This window comes from Chiloscyllium plagiosum, unplaced genomic scaffold (genome assembly GCF_037043375.1).
Source record: "Chiloscyllium plagiosum isolate Xiang-an unplaced genomic scaffold, Cpla_swu_hap1 HiC_scaffold_17, whole genome shotgun sequence".
NCBI classification, from domain to species: Eukaryota; Metazoa; Chordata; class Chondrichthyes; order Orectolobiformes; family Hemiscylliidae; genus Chiloscyllium; species Chiloscyllium plagiosum.
Window position 1 is genome coordinate 16,551,696 of NW_028270155.1, and position 24,612 is coordinate 16,576,307.

A 24,612-nucleotide genomic window follows, 5' to 3' on the forward strand; every position below is an offset into this window, starting at 1 on the left:
GTCTGTTGGCATGAGTCAGGACATATTCAGTGCACAAATTATTAAAAACTGTATCATTCTGAAGAATTATAGGTTTCATAAATTGTAAATGGTGGGAGTGAACTGAAATTTTTAGTTGTGTTTGATTCCTTTTCTTGGTCAAAATTCAAGGCATGGACAATGTAGCAGCACTTTCACCTCTATGTCAGAAGGTTTTTAAGTTCAATACTCACTCCAAAAACTCCAAAACAAAATTTACGCTGAAAACTGCAATACTGAAAGAATCCTGCACTGGCAGAGGTGCCGAATTTGAGATGAAAAGTTAAATTGAGATACTGCCTGCAATTTTATTGAATTTAAAAGATCCCAAGCACTATTCGAAGAAGAACAAAGGAGCTCTTTTGCATAATAACAGTGCTTAAGTCAACATCATTGAAATAGATCGCATGGGGGCTATGTTTCCCCACATTTCAACTCTGATGTGCTAGATAATGCTTTGGACTATCCAGACACCGTGAAATACATGACAGGTTAGTGCTTTTCTCACCCCATTTTCCTCTTTCCTTGAACTTTCTTACAACAAGCAACTGCTCTTCAGCATCTGTTATTATCATTGTGTTATTAGGACAGGCGTCTGGTAAGACGCAACATATACATTTCACTTTCCCCACCCAAAATAATGTCATCTCATGGGAGAAGCTAAAACAGATGAAAAACCCAGGACAATAAGAGGAGAGAAATAAAAAAAGAAGAGAAATTCCTCTTTAACCTCCCGACAGGGATCTCAGCTAGTCCAGGAGATCATTCTGGTCCTGATAATTGCATTGAACACCTATGTTTGTACAAGGTAACCTTGAGATCAGGTCCAGCTTGCACAAGTGAAAAACCATTCCCCAGGAAAAGAACCACCTTACGGCATTTATTCAAGATCTTGTCTACTACAATTTAAAATTGTTACCCTACAATCTATTGGAGAAATTGGCACTTGTAGATTTTCTTTGGAGAGGAGAAGGATAGGAGGAAATTTCATTCAAGATTTCAAAATCATGAGGGCTCTATACAGAGCAGATAAGGAGAAACTGTTCACACCTTTAAATGAATAAAGAATGAAAGGTAACAGTTTTAAAGTGTTTTGCAAAACAAGCAGGTCAGATGTGAGGAAAAAATATATTTTCACACAGTGAGTAGTCAAGCTGTAGGATGCACTGTATGGAAAAAGTGAGGAATGCAGATGCTGGAGATCAGAGCCAAGAGTGGGGAGCTGGAAAAGCACAGCAGGTCAGGCAGCACCTGAGGAGCAGGAGAATCGACATTGCGGGCAAAAGCCCTCTATCAGAAATGAGGCTTGTGGAAATTTGGTGGAGGTGGTTCAACTGAAGCATTCAAGAGACCCTGGATAACACAGCGCCAGAGACCCGGGTTCAATTCCTGACTCAGGCGACTGACTGTGTGGAGTTTGCACATTCTCCCCGTGTCTGCGTGGGTTTCCTCCGGTTTCCTCCCACAGTCCAAAGATGTGTACGTCAGGTGAATTGGCCATGCTAAATTGCCTGTAGTGTTAGGAAAAGGGGTAAATGTAGGGGAATGGGTGGGTTACGCTTCGGCAGGTCGGTGTGGACTTGTCGGGCCGAAGGGCTTGTTTCCACACTGTAAGTAATCTAATCATCTAATCTAATCTAAACAATGGGCAGGGTTATGGGGAAGGCAGGAGTTTGGTACAAAGTTAAAATGTTGGGACAGCCAGCATATTGGATAGATTGTGGGTATGAGAGATTGTTGGGCTGAATGGCCTCTGTCTGCACTGTAACAAATCTAAGATTTTATTTAATTAGAATTAAATGTCAACTGGAACCAAAGATATTTCCTTCATCATCGCATAAACGTTAGTCAGGTCACCCCTAAGTCTTCATTTATCTCAAGTGTACAGCTCCACTTCTATAAGACCATCTCGGTAACTGAGACATTTCAAATTGGAAATTAACTCATCAGCTCTCGCCTTTGCCAAGATTCAATACCATCTGACTTGCAGGAATACCAAAACTAAGGATGTACTCTAAGTGAGGGCTGACCTAGACCCTGTGAAAAAACAAAACCAGACACATTGTCTTATAAGGTAATGCACCCTAACACTTCATTCATTCTAAATAGTGTTTTACATGATAGCTTTCTTCTGCAGGTTCATGAGCAATGTACGAGAACACCAAAGGGAAATTATAACTTCTGTACAAGACAAATACTGTGTGATAATTAGTGTGTTGTATTTATTCACGAGGTATCAGAGATAGAAAATCCTATCAATACATTCTCGGCTCAGATCAGCTGTGGAGTTAATTCAATTCAACAAATAGCACATAGCAGTTTTAGCTGGATGAAGCTGCACAGCTATGTGTATGGTTGTTAATATATCTTCCAACTTTTGTTCCTAACTTAAATACAGAATCATAATGCAAGTTTGTCTCTCTGACTGTCACTGCTGCAATATGCATTTGGGGAATAAAACTAAACAGTTTTAGGTTTTCTTCAGGGCAACAAAATCTTGGTATTAAAACAACAAAGATGTGATTCCATTTTCTTCCTCAATGTCAATAAATTATGAGGTAAAAAGAAGCTTGGCATGGAGAACAACAATGGACGAACTCACATCTCATCCACAACGTTGACCATTACCTATTTCTCCTCTCAATATCTATATCCTGAGGACACTTAGAGTGACACATTAACAATTTGACATGGCTTTGCTGCAGTCAGCCGAATTCTCAACAACAAACCCAAACAAGCAGTTACAATGTGCCCAGAAACTCTAGCCACATTACCTTACATCAAAGGCATCTCTGAAAAGACTTCCAGACTACTCAGACCCCTTGACATTATGGAGCCCACAAACCTACCTTCATACTTAAACAGTGACTAATGAACCTAAAGGATTCAATAGAAACAACCAGCAAAAGAAATATCATTTACAATATACCATGCCAGGTCTGTAATAAACACTATATCTGCCAGGTGGCAGAAAACTTGCCACCAGGAAACATGAACACCAACTAGCCACCGAAAGACATGACCCACTGTCACTAGTATCCTTATATCCAGACAAAGAAGGACACCACACTGACTGGGACAACACATCCATCCTGGGACAAGTTAAATATATTCACATATGAGAATTCCGAGAGGCCTGGTATTCTGACCAGAGCTCCATCAATAAACACATCAATTTGGACTTCTGAGAAAAAGGACCAGAAATGATATCACCCACCTTAACAGACCAAGACACATAAATAGAAAGCAGGACAGAACACCAGCGCTTAAACAGAGGCTCACTGATGATGTCACCTAGTATAGTGACAAAACGTCTGAAAACGAACCTTGTAGCTCAGCGAGCAAACTTACATCTACTCCTCCATTACTTATTCCTACTTTTACTCCATTTTAGGATTATTCCATAATCTTAGTACAATGCTTAGACTTTAATCTCAGACATACAGTGCACACATTTGAGTTCTACACTGTGCTCATTTGAAAAGAGGTTGTTTAATGTGAGTATTTTAGTGTTATGAGTGCTTGCATATATTTTAAATGTTCTTTTAGTCCCAAATAAAAATTCTTTTGTTCTAATTTCCTTTTGCGGACAAACCAGGCACACTACCTTTGAATGTTGGTTTAACTAAATATCAACTGTACATGTTTGGCACCATAATTCCTGATCACTGAGTGACATGGACGCATCATTTCATGCTTTATTTTATTGTAAACCATTCATCCATCCCCATTCCACTGGGCATGCATACAAGTATTTATTAAAGCAGGAACAAATGCATACAACTTCAGTCAAACACTGGGTTGTTACTGCACTCTTCACTGCAGCCTTTCAGTAATACTAACGTGTTGGATTGTTAGACAGGAGTTGATTGAAGAGGGAAGCCTGGCTACAGAGTTCTTTATTTATTGTTTGATTTTCCATTACGCTCAGTGCAAATTTCTACCTGAACCCTTTAGTTGTTAGCTCCTTGATGGAACCTGATTCCATGCGTTCAGCTACCTCAAAAGGACCTGACTAAAGTATGCAGTTTTTTTTAGGAAAACTTCAAAGTCAAGTGCTAACCAACTAACCAACCACAGAAGCTTTGGAAACAAGCCTATTCTGGCTTCAAATTGTGCAGGTAGAATGGCTTATGCCCGAAACGTCAATTCTCCTGTTCCCTGGATGCTACCTGACCTGCTGCGCTGTTCCAGCAACACATTTTCAAGTAGAATGAGCCAAGGTAACGTCCTCAGTGATTATTCCCTTCCTCACCCACAGGAATTGAAACCAACTATGGCTCGATATCCCATCCAGTCGGCACAGGTTAGAACAACAAATATGAGGAATCAAACTCCATATCTCCCTCATCAGTAGGGTTGTTACCAACCAGATAAGCATGTCTTAACATCAGGGGAGATTAATTATTTTTTTCTCAATGAATCTTATTGTTGGATTAGGAATGTCAGTGTCAGAAAATCAACTCTTTTTCTAATTCCATGTTGAATGAAGGCAGCATGAAACATGCATAAAAAAGGAAAGCCAGCACTAAAATTTTTATAGTTAACTTGTGTTTAACTCTTGACAAAGTTTTTTTTGATGAAATATCAGGGACATTAGTGAAGGTATTGTGATTATTGTGTCAGACTTGAATTTTCAGAAGCCATTTGATAAAATGAAACTTAAAAACTTAAAAGGTAAAGTCCATGAAATAAAAGGGACAGAGATGACATAGATACATAGTTAACTGAGAGAGAAGCAATGAAAGACTAGAGGGTGATACATAGCAGGAATCCACTCGGTTACTATGAGAACAACTGCTTTTCTTGGACTGTATGTTTGTTACCGGCAGTGTTCCGCAGGAATCAATGTTGGGTCCACTGTTGCTTGCCATTTATATAAATTATTTGAATGAGAAGTTATAAGCATAGTTAGTAGATTTGCAGATAACACTAAAATTGGTGGCATAGTGGACAGTGAAGAAGGTTAACTAAGATTAAAAAGGGATCTTGATCAATTGGGCCAATAGTCTGTGGCAGATGGAGTTTAATTTGGATGAATGCAAGGTGTTGCATTTTGGTAAGATATCAAAGGGCAGACTACACAGTTAATGATGAGGCCCTGTGTAATATTGTCGAACAAAGGGCCATAGGGGTTCAGGTACATCGTTCTTTGGAAGTTGCATCACAGATGGACAGGGTGTTTTTTTTTTTACTCATTCACGGATGAGGGTGTCACTGGCTTGGAAGCATTTACTGCTCATCCCTAATTGTCCAGAAGGCACTTAAGAGCCAACCACATTGCTGTGGGTCTAGAGTCACATATAGGTCAGATCAGATAAGGAAGGCAGTTTGCTTCACTAAAGGACTTTAGTGAACCATGTGGATTTTTCTGTCAATTGACAATGGATTCATGGTCATCATTAGACACTTAATTCCAGGTAAAGGCTTCATTTGGCATGTTTGCTTCCATTGCTCAGATTATTGAGTATAGGAGTTGGGACGTCATGTTGCAGTTGCACTGGACATTGGTGAGGCCACGTTTGGACTACTGTGTACAGTTCTAGTCACCCTGCCATGGGAAAGATATTATTAAATTGGACAGGGCGCAGAAAACAATTTACAAGAATGTTCCGGGGATTGAAGGGTTTGAGTTACAAGGAGAGGCTGGATAGGCTGGGACCTTGTTCACTGGAACATAAGAGGTTGAGACGTGATCTTACAGAGGTTTATAAAATCATGAGGGGCATAGAAAAGGTGGATAGCAAAGATCTTTTCTCTAGGGTGGATGAGTTCAAAACTAGAAGGTACATTTTTAAGGTGACAGGAGAAAGATTTAAAAGGGACCTGAAGGGTAACTTTTTTCACGCAGATGGTGGTTTGTACATGAAATGAACTGCCAGAGGAAATGGCAAATGCAGGTACAGTTACAACATTTATAAGACATTTGGACAGGTACATGAATAGGAATGGTTCAGAGGGATAGAGGGCAAACACAGGCAAGTGGACTCACTAAGTTTGGAAAACGTGGTTGGCATGGACCAGTTGGACCAAAGAGTCTGTTTCCATGCTTTATGACCCTGTGACTCTACATAAATGACCTAACATGCAATTGCAAAGTTTGCTGTTGACACCAAAGTTGGAAATATTTTGAATTGTGACAAGGAAAATGACAGTTTTCAACAGGAATAGGTAGACACATGGCAGCTAAACTTTAATGCAGAGAAGTACGAAGTGATTCATTTTAATCAGACAAAATCAGGAGTAGCAATATAAATTAATGGTTAAAATTCTAAAGGGAGTGCAAGGGCAGAAGGATCTGGGGACTCATGGGCATGTATCAATGAAGGTCACAGGGCAAGTTGAGAAAGTGGTGAATAAAATATGTGGGATCTTGGTTTTATAAACTGATGCAGTGTCGAGAATCCGAGGGCACCAAAGTAAGGTGAACAGCAAAAGAAGCAAAGATGAGGTGAGGAGAAGCATTTTTGCATAAAGTAGTTTGGGTCCATAATACACATCCGGAGAGTGTTGTGGAAGTAGGTTCAGCCATTGCTTTTAGAAGGGGATTGGTTAACTATTTCAATGGCAGCAATGTGTAGGGCGAAGGGGAAACTTGGGAGAGTGAGACTATCAGGTCATTCTTGCAGAAAGCTGGTGAGTCAAATGGCCTCCTTCTGTGCAGTAACTACTCAATGATTCCAGAACAGTAAAAAAAAATCTCTTGGACTATCCCATTAAAGTCCATTCAGCTCGACCTGAAAATAACATTCCACTGATGTTAGTGAGTTTTGAGAAAATTTGTAGCTCAGGTTGAGGTTCTGGATTTTCAATGAACCTTCTAGCTCAGAGAGCAAACCTTCATTCATCCCACTGATGTGACATTCCCGCTCTTATATTAGCTGATGTGATATGTAATATGTCAATGTCTAACTATGGTTAGTTTAACGACAGAGACGACAAGGTGTATAGAATTAGAATCCCTACAGTGTGAAAACAGGCCCTTCAGCCAAACAAGTCCACAGCGACCCTCCGAAGAGGAACCCACCCTACAGGTGCCAGCATGTCAGGTTGCTGGTAGAACCAGATGCTTGTGTTTTGAGTAAAGTCAGTTCCACAAATGAGACAATAATCTGAAAAATAGCCCAATGCAAACCTTCATGCCTAACAAATGTGAACAGGAGAAATAAACATACACTTGGCTAAAGGACCAATTGGAAACACTGCTTGCTACTACTAATAAAGATTTGCTGCTGTGCCATCACAAAAAATATTATTTCACCAAGTGTAATAAATAATTTCCAAGTAAATTTGGTAGGCAAAAGTGGGGGATGGTGTTAGGATGTGCCCATAGATTCGTAGGGGTCTGCAGCACAAAGAAGGTCCTTTGGCCCATTACATCTGCACCAGCCAAACTATTCTAAATTCATCTTTCAGCACTTGACCCAGAGCCTTATATCCCTTGGCACTCCAAGCATACATTTAAATACTTTATAAATGTTATGGGGGTTTCTGCCTCTTCCACATACACAGGTGTGAGTTCTAGATTCCTACCATCCTCTGAACCAAAACAAACTTTCTTCACATTCTCTTTAAACCTCCTGTTTCTTACCTTAAATCTATGCTGCAGTCATTAATCCCTCCACCAAAGAGAAATGTTCTTTCCTGTATATCCTATCGATGCCCCTCCTAGTCACAAAAATCCATAACACATCATGATGTTCTCTAACCCAAATGCTACTTTTTATGTCTACTTACAGGTTTCTAGTCTTGTAAGCTTCTGCAAACTGCTCGACATTCCTCAGGGAAGATAAATCCAAAGTCATAGTTTCTACCTTGGCTTTATGCTGAAATAAAACACAAATGAACAAAGAGACAACTCGAATTATCAATGGTCAGAGTTCATTCAAATATTTAAACAAAAGCAGAAAAAGCCATGCTTTGGTCTCAATCCTAAATTAATGGCTGGATGCATTTTTGAACAGTAAATGAAAATTGTAAAACAGAGTAAAAGAGAAAAGGCGAAATAAAAAAAAACTTATCAATACAGCTCATGAAATAAAAATCACAATGTACTGAGTTGCTTTGGTGACAAGCTTGATAAGGCAGGTTGGCGGTTGTAAATTATAAGTTTCATGCTCCCGCTGCCTCCATTTATCAGGAAGGTTTGTGCTGGATAATGTGCTTGTTTCACACCACTCCACTCTTGTAGTTGGACTGCCAATTGAGTTATTTGGGTATAAGGCAATTTGCTGAAGTGATTCCAGCAATCTGAATTGTAAGTTGCTGTGTAAATACACATTTGGAGCAGGAAAAAGAAGTGCACTTAAGAAAGTTAACACAAAACAAAACAACTGCTCCTAAAAGCTTTTCCGAACTACAGCATGTAATGCACTCTTCCTTAAATGAATCATCATATTACACATGTTCATAAAAAGATGGCATTGAGTAGGTGAGAATGATGTTAAAATCCACAGTAAATGCAATTTTATTCAACCTGACAGCATGCTATCTTTATTTGTAAATACCCTACATTTCCTGGTCAGCAGTAAAATTCTTCCTTAAAACAAAAGAGCCTTATTTAAAAAGTTCTTTTCATGGATAAAAACTGATTTACATTCTTGCTAAAAGCATTGTTATGGTTTTTAGGACATATCATAAATCTCAAATCCATTATTAATGATGTTGTGGAAATACAGATCACACAAAGGATAGAATCACAGTAGCTAAAGTTTAAAAATTATACCAGGAATCCAATAGCACATGCCCGTTAATCAGGGCACTCCCAGCATGAATTCTTGTTTTAGAAAAGTTATCTGGAGAACAGAATGAAAATGGCTGAGGTACAGCGAGAACGGAAGACAATTCACTGAGTAATTTATAAAAAATGATTATTTTCCGTCGTAATTTGTTTTGCAAACTATTTCCATTACAGAAAGAATTTTATTTCATATGACATATTTTGTCCATAAATAAACTTTTGTCATCTGTCAAATACCAGATCCTCATGACTGATGATGGTCAAAATCCACTATTCATAAAGCAGCATTCATTAGCCACAGCAAGGAGAGCTGTATGTATTATGTTAAATTGTTTTGAGGCCAAGAAGTTCCTAGTAGATAACAAAAGATCCTTTCCCTGTAATTTTTCTTTATACAAAGGGCATGAGCTCAAAATAGGGCAATTCTTCCATTTAAAAAAAAAATTACTTTAACATTTTTAATGCTAAGAATTCACTGGAACATGTGTGTTCAGCAGTTACAATATTAATAGTATCGTGGTTGATTTGGCCACCACTTTGTTGTGTCATTATAAAAAGGTTTTGACCCACATCAATGGAAATTTTATACTGAGTGTGATAGAGTCATAGAGGTCGACAGCACAGAAAAAGGCCCTTCAGCCCATTGAGTCAGCACCAGTCAAAAAACAAGCACCTGGTAAGACACCAAATCCAAAGCAATCTGTTCTCCAACATTAACTCTTTGAGAGATACATCACTATACTCTCCCAATAAATTGTCCCTGTCCGTTTGTGGCACTCCTACCAGGAGATCTGCTGTGATAAATCCTTTTTGTCAATTTTGCAATTTTGCCAGATGCAATTAATTAATCTGCAGCTCACAATCTTTACAGAGTCAGCACAAGATTTTATACCTTGTGATCAGCTTAATATAGCATGAGAAAAATGAGAAAAAATGAAATAATTCATCTATTTTTAGCTTGGTGATAGTCCAGTTTAACTCAAGAGAAAATAAATGCATTTGCATAGCACCATAACATATTAAAAATGCCCTAAAGCAGCATTCAGATAATATGGATATGTAACTTAAACCTTGGAAATTCAGTGTAAATATTAGTTCTGTTTTTCCAATTTTTTATGACGCTTCCTTCAAAGCTGAGGCAAATGAGTACAGGAACCTACAAGAAAATTCACCGAGTTTTGAGAACGGTTGCAGCAGAATCAAGCTCCAAACTGAATTAAACACAAATGTGAGAATTTATGGACTTGTGTGAATGATGGACTTAATTACAAGTATGGCTAGCAGATAACTTTCATCATAACTGAAACTATTTGGACAGCATTTATATATTAGAACCTTTCAAATCTTGGATTCAACTGCAACCTTCAGAGTTTGATCGGGCAATTTAGTCTCTATAGCTACAGAAGGACTGCAAGTTTTGTAAGACTGTAAAGAACAAATCCTCAAAGATTACTTCCATGAAAATATTAGTGAATGGAAATTATTTAGTTTGTGAGAAGGGTAAATTCTGTCTGACTGAAATCCCTGGGTTTCTTTTAAAAGAAAGAGTCTTTTCATGTTCATACCTGACAACGCAGAGTACCTGGACTTCAAGAATACATCTGAATTCTCGAATCAAAAGATATTATACAAAATTTGGGCAGCAGAAAAATCTTAAATAAATCTTGTTATAAAAGTTGCAAAAGAAGCAGATGTGCAAGTACAGTTTGGACCTGTTGTAGACACGGGTGATATACTGAGAACAGCATGCCTGGGATGTTGCTGGGTTCCTACTGTTTCTGATTTAGATAAGCAATCTGGATTTGCAAACACAATGTGATTCATCCAGAGCATAAATGTAAGACAGGACAAGATTTGCAAGTGAACGAGATGATCTCAGCTGAAATTCAATGCTGGTAAATGGAAGCTGTTGTGCATTTTAAGAGGAAAGAAAGACGAGAAAATAATTACATTGCAAAATTTCAATTTAAACACTGTTACACAGTACAAAACTGTAGGTCGGCATAAAGTTGCAAAAGACATCAGGAAGGATTTTTCCACTTAAAGAATCATTTCAACTTCCATATCTGTAACCAATCTGAATTGACTTTGTTGATTTGAATTTACCAACAAAAGGTTGGCATTCCCTGAAGCATTCACCATGCAGTGCCATTGGTAACCAGAGTTCACTTGCCAAACAATTAGCTCTCTCTCCTCATACATTGTCGATCCCTTGAAATTTGGTCCTGATGGGGATAAGACTAAGAGCTTCAGTAGCCTCATTATTACCTGGGATATCTTTCACTCAAAGTGATGGGAGCACACACTACAAATTCCTTCAAAAGACAATTTGATGCTGTGATTGGAGGAATAAATCTAAGTTGAGAGTTCACTGTAGTGCTGAGTGCCGCAATGTCAGCAGTACAATCGTTCAGAAAAGATATTAATTAGGATCTGTCTCCCTATTCTACCAGGATATAAAGACTTACTTTCTAGCATTTACCTGGATAAATAATGGGTTTGAAACCATATGTAAAATCTATGCAAGTTTTTCAAGTATTCATTAACAACTCTATTATTGACCCATGATCACTCCACAAATTATAAGGCAAGTAGAAGAAAGGTTTGATCACCTTATTGGGATTGTATTATACACCCCCCCAATAGTCAGAGGGAAATTGAGAAATGAACTTGTAAGGAGATCTCAGCTATCTGTAAGAATAATAGGGTAGTTCTGATAGGGGATTTTAACTTTCCAAACATCGACTGGGACTGCTATAGTGTTAAAGGTTTAGATGGAGAGGAATTTCTTAAGTGTGTACAAGACGATTTTCTGATTCAGTATGTGGATGTAGCTACTAGAGAAAGTGCAAAACTTGACCTACTCTTGGGAAATCAGGCAGGGCAGGTGATTGAGGTGTCAGTGGGCGAGCACTTTGGGGCCAGCGACCATAATTCTATTCTTTTTAAAATAGTGATAGAAAAGGATGGAGCAGATCTAAAAGTTGAAGTTCTAAATTGGAGAAAGGCCAATTTTGATGGTATTAGGCAAGAACTTTCGAAAGCTGATTGGAGACAGATGTTCGCAGGTAAAGGGACAGCTGGAAAATGGGAAGCCTTCAGAAATGAGATAACAAGAATCCAGAGAAAGTATATTCCTGTCAGGGTGAAAGGGAAGGCTGGTAGGTATAGGGAATGCTGGATGACTAAAGAAATTGAGGATTTGGTTCAGAAAAAGAAGGAAGCATATGTCAGGTATAGACAGGATAGATCAAGTAAATCCTTAGAAGAGTATAAAGAAAGTAGGAGTATACTTAAGAGGGAAATTAGGAGGGCAAAACGGGGACATGAGATAGCTTTGGCAAACAGAATTAAGGAGAATCCAAAGGGTTTTTACGAATATATTAAGGACAAAAGGGTAACTAGGGAAAGAATAGGGCCCCCTCAAAGATCAGTAAGGCGGCCTTTGTATGGAGCCACAGAAAATGGGGGAGATATTAAATGAATATTTTGCATCAGTATTTACTGTGGAAAAGGATATGGAAGATATAAAGTGTAGGGAAATAGATGGTGATGTCTCGCAAAATGTCCAGATTACAGAGGAGGAAGTGCTGGATGTCTTGAAATGGTTAAAAGGTGGATAAATCCCCAGGACCTGATCAGGTGTACCCGAGAACTCTGTGCAAAGCTACAGAAGTGATTGCTGGGCCTCTTGCTGAGATATTTGTATCATCGATCGTCACAGGCGAGGTGCCGGAAGACTGGAGGTTGGCAAACGTGGTGCCACTGTTTAAGAAAGGCGGTAAAGACAAGCCAGGGAAATATAGACCGGTGAGCCTGACCTCGGTGGTGGGCAAGTAGTTGGAGGGAATCCTGAGGGACAGGATATACATGCATTTGGAAAGGCAAGGACTGATTCGGGATAGTCAACATGGCTTTGTGTGTGGGAAATCATGTCTCACAAACTTGATTGAGTTTTTTGAAGAAGTAACAAAGAAGATTGATGAGGGCAGAGCAGTAGATGTAATCTATATGGACTTCAGTAAGGCGTTCGACAAGGCTCCCCATGGGAGACTGATTAGCAAGGTTAGGGCTCATGGAATACAGGGAGAACTAGCCATTTGGATACAGAACTGGCTCAAAGGTAGAAGACAGAGGGTGGTGGTGGAGGGTTGTTTTTCAGACTGGAGGCCTGTGACCAGTGGAGTGCCACAAGGATCAGTGCTAGGCCCTTGACTTTTTGTCATTTACATAAATGATTTGCATGCGAGCATAAGAGGTACAGTTAGTAAGTTTGCAGATGACACCAAAATTGGAGGTGTTGTGGACAGCGAAGAGGGTTATCTCAGATTACAACAGGATCTTGACCAGATGGCCAATGGGCTGAGAAGTGGCAGATGGAGTTTAATTCAGATAAATGCGAGGTGCTGCATTTTGGGAAAGCAAATCTTAGCAGGACTTATACACTTAATGGTAAGGTCCTAGGGAGTGTTGTTGAACAAAGAGACCTTGGAGTGCAGGTTCATAGCTCCTTGAAAGTGGATAGTTGCAGGTAGATAGGATAGTGAAGAAGGCGTTTGGTATGCTTTTCTTTATTAGTCAGAGTATTGAGTATAGGAGTTGGGAGGTCATGTTGTGGCTGTACAGGACATTGATTAGGCCACTGTTGGAATATTGCGTGCAATTCTGGTCTCCTTCCTATCGGAAACTTGAAAGGATTCAGAAAAGATTTACAAGGATGTTGCCAGGGTTGAAGGATCTGAGCTATAGGGAGAGGCTGAACAGGCTGGGGCTGTTTTCCCTGGAACGTCGGAGGCTAAGGGGTGACCTTATAGAGGTTTACAAAATTATGAGGGGCATGGATAGAATAAATAGACAAAGTCTTTTCCCTGGGGTCGGGGAGTCCAGAACGAGACGGCATAGGGTTTAGAGTGAGAGGAGAAAGATATAAAAGAGACCTAAGGGGCAACATTTTCACGCGCAGAGTGGTGCGTGTATGGAATGAGCTGCAGAGGATGTGGTGGAGGCTGGTACAATTGCAACATTTAACAGGCATTTGGATGGGTATATGAATAGGAAGGCTTTGGAGGGATATGGGCCGGGTGCTGGCAGGTGGGACTAGATTGGGTTGGGATATCTGATTGGCATGGACGGGTTGGACCGAAGGGTGTGTTTCCATGCTGTACATCTCTATGACTCTATGACATTCTTCCAAACTTAATGTCATATTGTCAACTGCAAGGCAAACAAACAATGGAAGTTACATTGACAGTACCATGGATTCAAATTGTTCCTTCTTGCTATTAGAAGTCAGTGTTGTTTCTCTGCCCCAAAGTGTTTTAGTCACATTCTATAGTAAAATTGATCGAAGTTCATGCTTCCATGAGATATCTTAAAGAGCAGGGATTCCAAAGTTTAACAAACATGCTGTAGCAGAGCTAATTAAGTTTGTAAACACAGAAGTTCTTTCTATTCTCCCTCTGACGACTGTTCCAAACCCAACATTTAGAACAATTGCTCTCAGTTAAGTTCTAAACTAAATATAATTTTTATTATTCCTTCATAGGATGTGAGCATCGTTAACAAGGAGAGCATTTGGCGCTGGGCCTTAATTGCTCTGGGAAGGTTGTACTGAGCCGCTGTCTTGACTGAAAGTCCATCTGATGTAGGTATACCCCCAGCCTGCTCCCTCCGTCCTCTGCATGTGCGTACACACACGCACGCACACACACACACCCTCATCCCTCCTACCCCCGCCCAGTGCTTCAGAACCAGATGCAGAGAAAAGATTACATTCAGTTGGAAATGACACAGGAAAGCCATCCAACCAACCAGTCTAAGAGCTCATCTCTCTCTTGTACAAAATGCTACATGACTTTAGTAATAAAATCATGAGGGGCATGGATAGGGTAAATAGACAAGATCTTTTACCTGTGGTGCGGGAACTCCAGAAATAGAGTGCATAGGTTTAGGGTGAGAGGAGAAAGATATAAAAGAGACCTATGGGGCAACTTTTTCACACAGAGGCTGGTGCATGTGTGGACTCGGCTGCCAGACAAAGTGGCTGAGGCTCATACAATTGCAACATTTAAAAGGCATCTGAATGGGTATATGAATAGGCAGGGTTTGGAGGGATATGGGCCGGGTGCTGGCAGGTGGGACTAGATTTGGTTGGGATATCCGGTCAGCACGGACGAGTTGGACCGAAGGGTCTGTTTCCACGCAGTACATCTCTATGACTCTATAATAGCACTATGAATGATGTGTTCATTGTTCAACAATAGGGCAAGGCAGGTCACATAATCTCTCAGTGACGTATACAAGAAGTACTGAGCTATCTTACTGAAAGAATACAAAGATTGTTAACATATGCTGCTATTCTGCAGTCTTCAACCAAACATACACTCCTCATTAATTCCAGATTACAGTTAGTATTAATACAATTAGCTGCTTAAAGCATTGAAGGATATATAATCTTTTACACTAATTGAGTTAGCAATGAAGGATTGAGGACGCCATTCATTCACCTCCTTTCCACCTGTTTAAGCTTCTTTCTCTCCGTAAAAGGTAAAATTCTTTCCAAACCGAAGAGACACTACCCTGTTTTCACGACTGCTATTTGGAAATGACCACTTAGAATGATACACTGAAAGGTCTAAATACAATTGCAGTATGACAACTGAGGTAGAAAAAGTCCATTGAAGTACCTGAAATAATCAGCCTGCTTTATCCATTTATCAGCATTAACTTTGCAATTGACTGCAATACAAGCTGCAAATGGATACAACCAGCAGCCTATAATAAATGTGGACAGTGTAAGTGGTGGGAACTGTTATTATTTTCTGCTGACTTCTTAGAATATTACTATTATTTGACAATCTGAAGATCAGAGTACAGCTATGTGGACAGTAAGAGTCCATATCCGAACAGGGATCTCAGGCTTCAATTCCCTTAACAGCTAAAATCATATGCGTAATTTTTAAATTCTGCCTTTTCATTTGCCTCAGTATTATCTTGTAACATTAAAAAAAAATCTCATCAGTTAGCCCTACTGCCAGAAACTTAATCTTCCGACAAAGCTAGAAGTCACGGCCTTGTCTTGCTGCCTGGCAATGCAGTCATGTGCTAATGCTGCACACAACATTAATCCTCCACACGCTAACAGATGCTGGCAGGATTTTAGGTCGAAATGTATTTATAAAATGACAAATTATGTTTTGTGTTGTATGTAGACAGCAATGGAGGCCACAAATAAGCTGATAAATGTCAACTACACTTTACCACAAACAGTTTATTTTTATTAGGGTACAACCATAAATGTTCTTCAAGCTGGACTGAAGATTTATTTAGTGTAGGAAGAAAACAAGATTACATTTGACATAAAGCAATATGTGCCATATCACTGGTGTTCTGGGCAGCATGCCCTCCTGGGAACCAGTGATGCAGCACTAGACTAACAAAGCTGCTGTCTGCTGCAATACACTCCAAGCTACATTTTCTAAAACAACAAAAAAAAACATTAAATTAATACAGATCTGATTAACTCCAAAAAGCAGCAGTTTGTTTCACAAAATTATGTAAAACCTACTCTAAATTGTAATAAATACAGAGAATGATCTCAGAAAGACCAATACCAAATGGCCTGTCATTTATCACAAGGCAATCTTCACTAATGCGTGAAAATTACTACAATATCTGACAGTACAAGACCAGAGCACAGATAAACAGTATTTAGCCTGGTTATCCATTTCATTTGTTACAACTGCCAGAATAATTAATGCATTATTCATGCTTATTATTCCACTTTAAATTGTTAAACTGAAAGAAATAGGAAATAATTCACTGTTTATACCAAAAAGGTATTTCACATCTCTTTTGAATTCATTCCAATTAAATAACCTGCCATCATGTAATGATTCTTTAGTACATTCATAACCTCAAGCAGTTCAGGCAGACAGTCTGACAACAAAACTAAAACTTGGTTTGTTGCAATGTCTTTTGTCAGCATTACATATGACAGCAAATATAAAAGGTCACCACTTCGCACAACTCAGTAGTAGATGTAGACCATTTGGCCCCTTGCAACTTCTCTGTCTCTCAATAAAAACAAGCCGATTTGAATGTGTTTCAAATTCCACATTCCCATTTACCCCGATAACTTTTGATTTATCTGGCTAACGAGAATCTAAGTATCACTGCGTTAAAAATATTTCATGACCCAACCTCCGAGGTAAAGAGAGTTCCAAAGCTGGACAACCCTCAGAGAAAATAATTCTCCTCATCGCTGTAAAATTTGCACTCAATCCAATTGCAGAATGATAAGCAAACTACTGCAGACGCAGGAAGTCTGACATTAGAACAGAAAAAGCTGAGAATACTCAGTGGATCTGTCAGGATCTGTGGAGAGAGAGACAGAGTTAACATTTCAGGTCACTGACCTCTGACCAGAATAGAGGTCTTTGATCTGAAAAAGTTAGTGTCTCTGTGAGTGCTGCCTGATGTTGTAATTGTTGCCTCTTTTACACACTGCAACATTGATTAAAACCAATGTTATCAATGTCAAAAGAACGTAAATTAAACTAAATTAGAATGTCGGTCATTGAAACATACACATACATAAAAAGATGTAGTTAGCATTTATAATGATAATTCTTGCAAATGTCCATTAGAAAAGCTCAATTTAAAAATGAAGAGTCATCTAGACTCAAAGCATTAGCTTGCTTACTCTCCATGGATGTTGCCTGACCCATTGTGATCTCCAGCAATTTTTATTTTCAGTTCAGATTCCAGCATCTGCAGTAATTTGCTCCTATATCAAGTTTAACTATTGTCTTGGGGAGATATTAAATAAAATGCTGATGCATCCTTACAGTGACCAAGAACTTTGGAGAGCATAATTTTCTTTTGTGTCATGTCCCTTTAAGACTAATGTGAATCAGGGGGTAATCTGAAACGGTATGATTGATTTCCCGATTGTGACATCATAAAAATCCCCCCAAAAAACTCCTACAATCTGACTAACAGGAACTTGTTGCGATTTACCCACAATGACCTGGCTTTGCAATGGGGATGAACAGTTAGAGGCAAAACGGTAAAAAGAAAACTAATTGCAGTCAGTTAGATTTCAGCCTGTGTATTCTGTCTGCCAGTCAGGCCACACTGTTCAGGCGAGGAATCAAGCAAGATTCTCGCTGAATGGATCAATTTAGTAGTTTCTGACCCTGTTGTTGAAGCAGGTTACTGAAAATGGAACAGAGACTGCTTCAAACTGTGTGTTATACAGTTGGAAATGACAAGGTGGCCAAGGGGCTGCAAGGTGGACAATACCCAGTGATGCTGTTCAATCCTGCCAAAAACCATTAGCCTGTGTAAAGGGGTAAGAGAATGTAATCTCTGAGGATTCTGTTGGGTGTTCAGATGCGTGTTTTGTCAGAGGCAATAAGTGAGAGAACCTACAAAACAAAACCTTGTTGGAAAGACTGATAAATACAGTAAGTGCTGAAGAAACTTGGCAGGACTGGCAGCATCTGTGGAAAGAAATGAGTTAACATTTCCAGTCAGGTGATTCTTTATCAGAATTGAACTCGAAATGGTAACAATTTTCTTCCCACAGATGCTGCCAGATGTGCAGAGTTTCTCCAGAAATTTCTGTTCTTTGTCTTAGATCTTCAACATCTGCAGTTTTTTGTGTTACTTTAAAGATTGTGGGATTGCCTGTTGGCACCACCTCGCATACAGGTAATGCAGGTGCTATTAATGATGTGAGATGCAGCTTCCTGGTATCAGCTATTTAATGTGAATTTGACTTCTTGTTTAAAATATCCTTCATTTACTAATGTTTGAATGATGCTGATTTTAGTTGATTTGTTACAACAAAGGTTTTAAAAAGTGAACTGTGTCCATTTGTTTTCTTTCCATTGACTTCATGGGGATTTCTTTCTTTTAAGAGTTATCAATCTCTATGCTAATCATAACAAAATGAACCACTTGGTATGACCTTGAGGATACCATCAACTTTTAAAAAGCAATTCAAATTCCTAATTATTAAATGAAACAATTATACCACAATGTTCCATATTTTAAACAAAGACTTTGACTGTACATGAGTTAAAGAAAGTACAAATAAATTTTGCCACCACTTATTCTTTAAGACCAAAAATCTCATAGGTACATTTCTCATTTCTCTACTATTACTTCAGCCCATGACTATTTCAAACCCTGCACTTTAAAGGATTTCAAGGTCCCTTCACTAATTCTGGGACTTGGAATTCCCTTCTTCATAAGGCAGAGATGCAGAATCTTGAATATTTTTAAGGTGGAGATAGTTAGATTTTTGATTGTCAAAGGGATCAAAGCTTATTGGGGATATGCAGGAATGTAGAGTTGAGGTTAAAAACAGATCAGCCATGATCTTCCAGAATGGTGCAGCAAGTTCAAAGTGCCAAATGGCCTATTCCTGTTGCCTGTTTGTGTGTACATAGGAACAAACCAAGGTGTGCCATACCTCTAGGATTCACTGAGGTATGAAATTTCTTAGGATTTTTCCACGAGCATTCAGGTGGACAACTTTCCTATCATCCTAAGCATCACATGAGTGTGGACGCTGTAGCTCAATCATGGGGCTCAGGAGACCTAAAAATCAACCAACAACTGATGGGTTTGCTTCGAGCAGGGTTCTCTACCGAATTTGGCAATGTTTTTGTTACCTCCTGTAAATTAAGAAACTGCCCTCCAGCATAAAGTAATTAAGAAAGAAACTGAGCATGGATATTATGACATTAAAGAATCCAACAGGTAAATATTAGATACTAATATTCAATTACATTTGAGATGCATGCTTCCAATAGCATATGACGCTTCAAGTGATTCTCTTGGGGAAGGATGAAGTTTGATATCTTAATACCCTCAGGTTTGATAAAGCATGGTGCTGGAAAAAGTACAGCAGGTCAGGCAGCAACCGAGGAACAGGAGTGTTGACATTTCTGGCAGATCCCTTCATCAGGACTGAAGAAGGTTCAGTCTCTCTTGCTCCTCGGTTGCTGCCTGACCCACTGTGCTTTTTCCAGCACCATGTTTTATCAACTCTGAATCACCAGCACCTGCAGTCCTAACTTTCTCCTAATACCCTCAGGTCACATTCTCTGAGACAGTGATGATATTATGACCAGGTCTCTTGAAAGGTATGCTGCCATTTTAACCACGATACGTAAACAACACCTTTGTTTCTGATAGGCATTATTGCTTCTGGGACTACAATTTCTGGCAAATTCTCTCTCTGATTCTGCAGGTTGTTCACAGAAGCTAACTGAACTTTCCTTCTCTGCTTGGTTCTAAGCTTTTTCAATTCCAGCTCCTGCAGTTTTGAGAAAACACAAAGCAAGACAAAATCATCCACTATCACCTGGTGAGCCATCCATATGGCACTGTGTGCTCTGTCCAGTCCCTGGAAGGTTTCCTAATTTGGTGTGGTGCCAGACAGGATACCCCAAATTGTTAAGCTCCCAGTTAAGAAGGAATGAACTGACTCCCCTCTTTATTCACTCAGCCCCTTGGTTGGTTGCAATTTTTAAAAGGATCTCTTCTCTTGTACATACTTTTGTCTGAGCCAAAATTAATTTATGCTTTTAGAAAGGGAAACAATTCAACCGAGCTTTGAATTAATAGAAGAGTGAGTTTATTGGTAACTAAATGGAAGAAGTCTTTCCCTGTTGAAGGAGCAGTGCTCCGAAAGCTTGTGATTTCAAATAAACCTGTTGGGAACATCACCTGGTGTCGTGCGATTTCTGACCTTGTCCACCCCAATACTTGAAATTAATCCATTTGTCACAATCCCTCAAAAATTAAGGCATTCAGTATTGAATAATGAGCATCTCTTAGCAGACTTATACACTTAATGGTAAGGTCCTAGGGAGTGTTGCTGAACAAAGAGACATTGAAGTGCAGGTTCATAGCTCCTTGAAAGTGGAGTCACAGAAAGATAGGATAGTGAAGAAGGCGTTTGGTACGCTTTCCTTTACTGGTCAAAAGTATTGAGTACAGGAGTTGGGAGGTCATGTTGCCGCTGTGCACCACATAGATTATTGCAGGCAGTTCTGGTCTCCTTCCTATTGGAAGGATGTTGTGAAACTTGAAAGGGTTCAGAAAAGATTTACAAGGATGTTGCCAGGGTTGGAGGATTTGAGCTGTAGGGAGAGTTTAATAGACTAGGGCTGTTTTCCCTGAAGCATTGGAGGCTGAGGGGTGACCTCATAGGAGGTTTATAAAATCATGAGGGACATGGTTAGGATAAATAGACAAAGTCTTTTCCCTGGGATGGGGGACTCCAGAATGAGACGGCATAGGGTTTAGGGTGAGAGGAGAAAGATATAAAAGAGACCTAAGGAGCAACGTTTTCATGCAGAAGGTGGTACGTGTATGGAATGAGCTGCCAGAGGAAGTGGTGGAGGCTGGTACAATTACAACATTTAAAAGGCATCTGGATGGGTATATGAATAGGAAGCGTTTGGAGGGATATGGGCTGGGTGCTGGCAGGTGGGACTAGATTAGATTGGGATACCTGGTCGGCATGGATGAATTGGACCAAAGGGTCTGTTTCCGTGCTGTACATCTCTATGACCCCAGTCCAACATCGGCACCTCCACATCGTAAACTAGGGAAGGCTTTGCAGGTTGAGTAAACTTCTTTCGTCCTTGTTCTTTTCAATAGTGACTGACTGGTAGTACTCAGAATGAGAGACGATCCTTTTCCCCTTGGTTACCTATAGTACAGGATGTTTCAAGGCTCTTCTTAAGTTGTGATCCCTACAATACTATATACACTAGTAGGGCAGGCTACTAGCAGTTTTACCAGGAGCTGTAAGCAGTTTTTAACCCTTTATATTGTATATCCCTGAAAGAGAAAAACACAACATGTCTGTAGGAGACGGTTTCCTGCTGTGAGGGATGTCTGTAGTCTACTTCTCATTATCTCTTTCTTTTTAATCCTTCTATTTGAAGTCTGCCTGACTCTACACAGTTATGACACTCCATGGACAGATACAGGACTCTGCCAAACAGTGAATTTAAATCTAGTAATTTTCTGGTTGTAGCAGTATTACTTTGCAAAGCACATCTGGAAAGTTCTACTGCAAACAGGACAGGATTCCACAAGATTCAGACAAGTTGATGCTTCGGGATTTCCTCTCTCTTCAATTCCTCTCTGCCTCTAATATGCACTTGCTTTGACAGGAAACTGCACCAATTTTTGACTTGGTTTCAGTGGATGTAACAATCCTTGCCCAAGATTCAATCAAAATCAAAACCCCTAAGTGAAGCATTGACAGTATCCATGCTCACTGGTCCTCCAGATCAAATCAATGCTCAAGCAAAATATAATTTGACAAGCATCAGCGATTTCCTCTTTCAGAATCTAAGGTGCATCCCTTTATCTTCAGTTAGCCCATCTATTTTAACTAAATTTTCCGATCGCTCACCATATGCTCAGCCATTTCAGGATGCATCCCCAAAGTCTTTCTCTCGAGAAAAATCCAAAGAAAAGCATTTATTAAATACATGCAACATTTAGTTAACTATGTAAAAATTGGCACCCCTCACTGTTCAAGATTTCTTTCTCAATTTTAATAATTCTCTTTACACTAAAAATCTATAAAACACATTATTGTTCCTTTTAATGTTTCATGATGTTTATTTATTAACACTCCCTCTTGGGGTTCCTTTTGCTACGCTGAAGCTTTCAATTTTTCATCTTCCCCGTTAGATTTTTTTTGCAATTGTTCTTTGAGTCAGCATAGCCCTTAATTGGTTTTTAACCTTTATTTATAAATGGCATCATGAACTTACAGGTCGACACCATTTATTTAAATGGAGAATATTTATTCTCTATCTTTACCATACTTTAGTTTGAATCACATCCTGTACTGTTACTCTGAAGTTGGTCTTATTATCATGTGTGATAACAAAAACACAAATATACATTTACACATATGTATCTTCATCAAGTCTTCATGCCACACTACTTGAAAAAAGGGCTCAGGACAAGGAAATGCATCAGGGCCCAAATATTACAGCCTGGGCTCCAGGGGGTGGGGAAATGTCTGCTGTGCTCAAGTCAGGGTGTCCAGACCTGGAGCTGCTTGGAGGCCTGTGATTTCTCTTCCTTTCCCTGTCTGAGAGATATACAGCACCAGATATGGACTCTTAAGATGATATCTGTGTAATCCAGTTGCTTCAGTAAAACAGAATAAAACGAGTAGCAACATGCATCAATAAAACAGAGTACTGCAGATGCTGGAAATCTGAAACACAAACAGAAATTGTTCACGAAACTCAGCAGGTCTGGCAGCATCTGTGGGAAGAAAGTAGAGTTAACATCGCGAGTCTGGTGACTCTATCTGAACTTTATCGAATCTAATGAAGAGTCACTGGACTCAAAATATTAACTCTGAATTTTTCTCCACAGATATTTCCATTCCTGTTGAGGTTAGCCAGCAATTTCAGTGTTTTTTTTCAGCATCATGTATCCATCTGGGCTGTCCACTTGATCACGCACGCAAGTCCATTCGAAATAACATAAGCCAAAACTTGCACATCAGTGACAATGTGTTTAGGGCATTGACTGATATTAACGTCACAGAGTTAAAAGCCTGGTACTCCCTTTCTAACAGCATTATGAGATTATCAACACTATAATGACCACAGCTCAGCTTCTCTAGGGCAAAATGAGATGGGTAACAAACAATCATATTTTCAGTGATGCTAATGTCCCATGAAACAAACAAGATAATGAAATAATTGTGGATTCAAAAGAAAGGAAATTCATGGAATGCTTAAAGGATGGCTTTTTGGAATAGCTTGTGATGGAGCCCACAAGAGAGCAGGCTATTTTGGACTTCGTGCTATGTAATGAGCCAGACTTTATAAAAGATCTTAAAGTAAGGGAACACTTAGAGGCAGCGATCATAATATGGTAGAGTTCAGTCTGCAGTTTGAAAGGGAGAAGGCAACATCGGATGCAATGGTATTACAGTTAAATAAAGGTAATTATGAGGGCATGAGAGAGGAACTGATGAAAATCAACTGGAAGCAGAGCCCAGCGGGGAAGACAGTAGAGCAACAATGGCAGGAGTTTCTGGGTGTAATTGAGGACACAGTACAGAGGTTCATCCCAAAGAAAAGAATGATTATCTGGGGGGTGGGGGATTAGGCAGCCATGGCTGACAAAGTCAGTCAGGAAATGTATCAAAGAAAAAGATACAACCTATAAAGTGGCCGAGAGCACTGGGAAATCAGAAGATTGGGAAGGCTACAAAAACAAACAGAGGATAACAAAGAGAGATAAGGAACAAGAGGATCAAATATGAAGGTAAGATTTAAAGATGAGATTTCTAAATTCTTGGCGGTGCAGGATTAGATTAGAACAAGTCAGCATGGATTTAGTAAGGGAAGGTCGTGCCTGACAAACCTGTAAGAATTCTTTGAAGAGGTAACAAGTAGGTTAGACCAGGGAAATCCAGTGAATGTTATCTATCTAGACTTCCAAAAGGCCTTTGATAAGGTGCCTCACTGAAGGCTGTTAAGTAAGGTGAGGCCCATGGTGTTTGAGGTGAGCTACTGGTATGGATTGAGGATTGGCTGTCTGACAGAAGGCAGAGAGTTGGAATAAAAGGTTCTTTTTCGGAATGGCAGCCGGTGACAAGTCGTGTCCTGCAAGGTTCAGTGTTGGGGCAGGAGCTGTTCACTTTATATATTAATGTTTTGGACGAAGGGACTGAGGGGGGAATTCTGGCGAAGTTTGCCAATGATACAAAGTTAGGAGGACAGGCAGGTAGTACTGAGGAGGTGGGGAGGCTGCAGAAAGATTTATTCAGTTTAGGAGCG

At 39.6% G+C, this 24,612-nt stretch overlaps 1 protein-coding gene across 8 annotated transcripts in view; it reads right to left on the bottom strand.

The window, feature by feature from the left end:
- The window catches only part of wwox (WW domain containing oxidoreductase), a 948,132-nt gene that overhangs the window by 649,973 nt on the left and 273,547 nt on the right, over positions 1 to 24,612 (bottom strand). For all 8 annotated transcript variants that reach the window (XM_087995711.1, XM_043706562.2, XM_043706566.2 and 5 more), the window contains exon 6: positions 7,756 to 7,844. In XM_087995711.1, the coding sequence (XP_087851837.1) occupies positions 7,756 to 7,844 (89 nt within the window). The remainder of the gene's footprint in view (positions 1 to 7,755; positions 7,845 to 24,612) is intronic.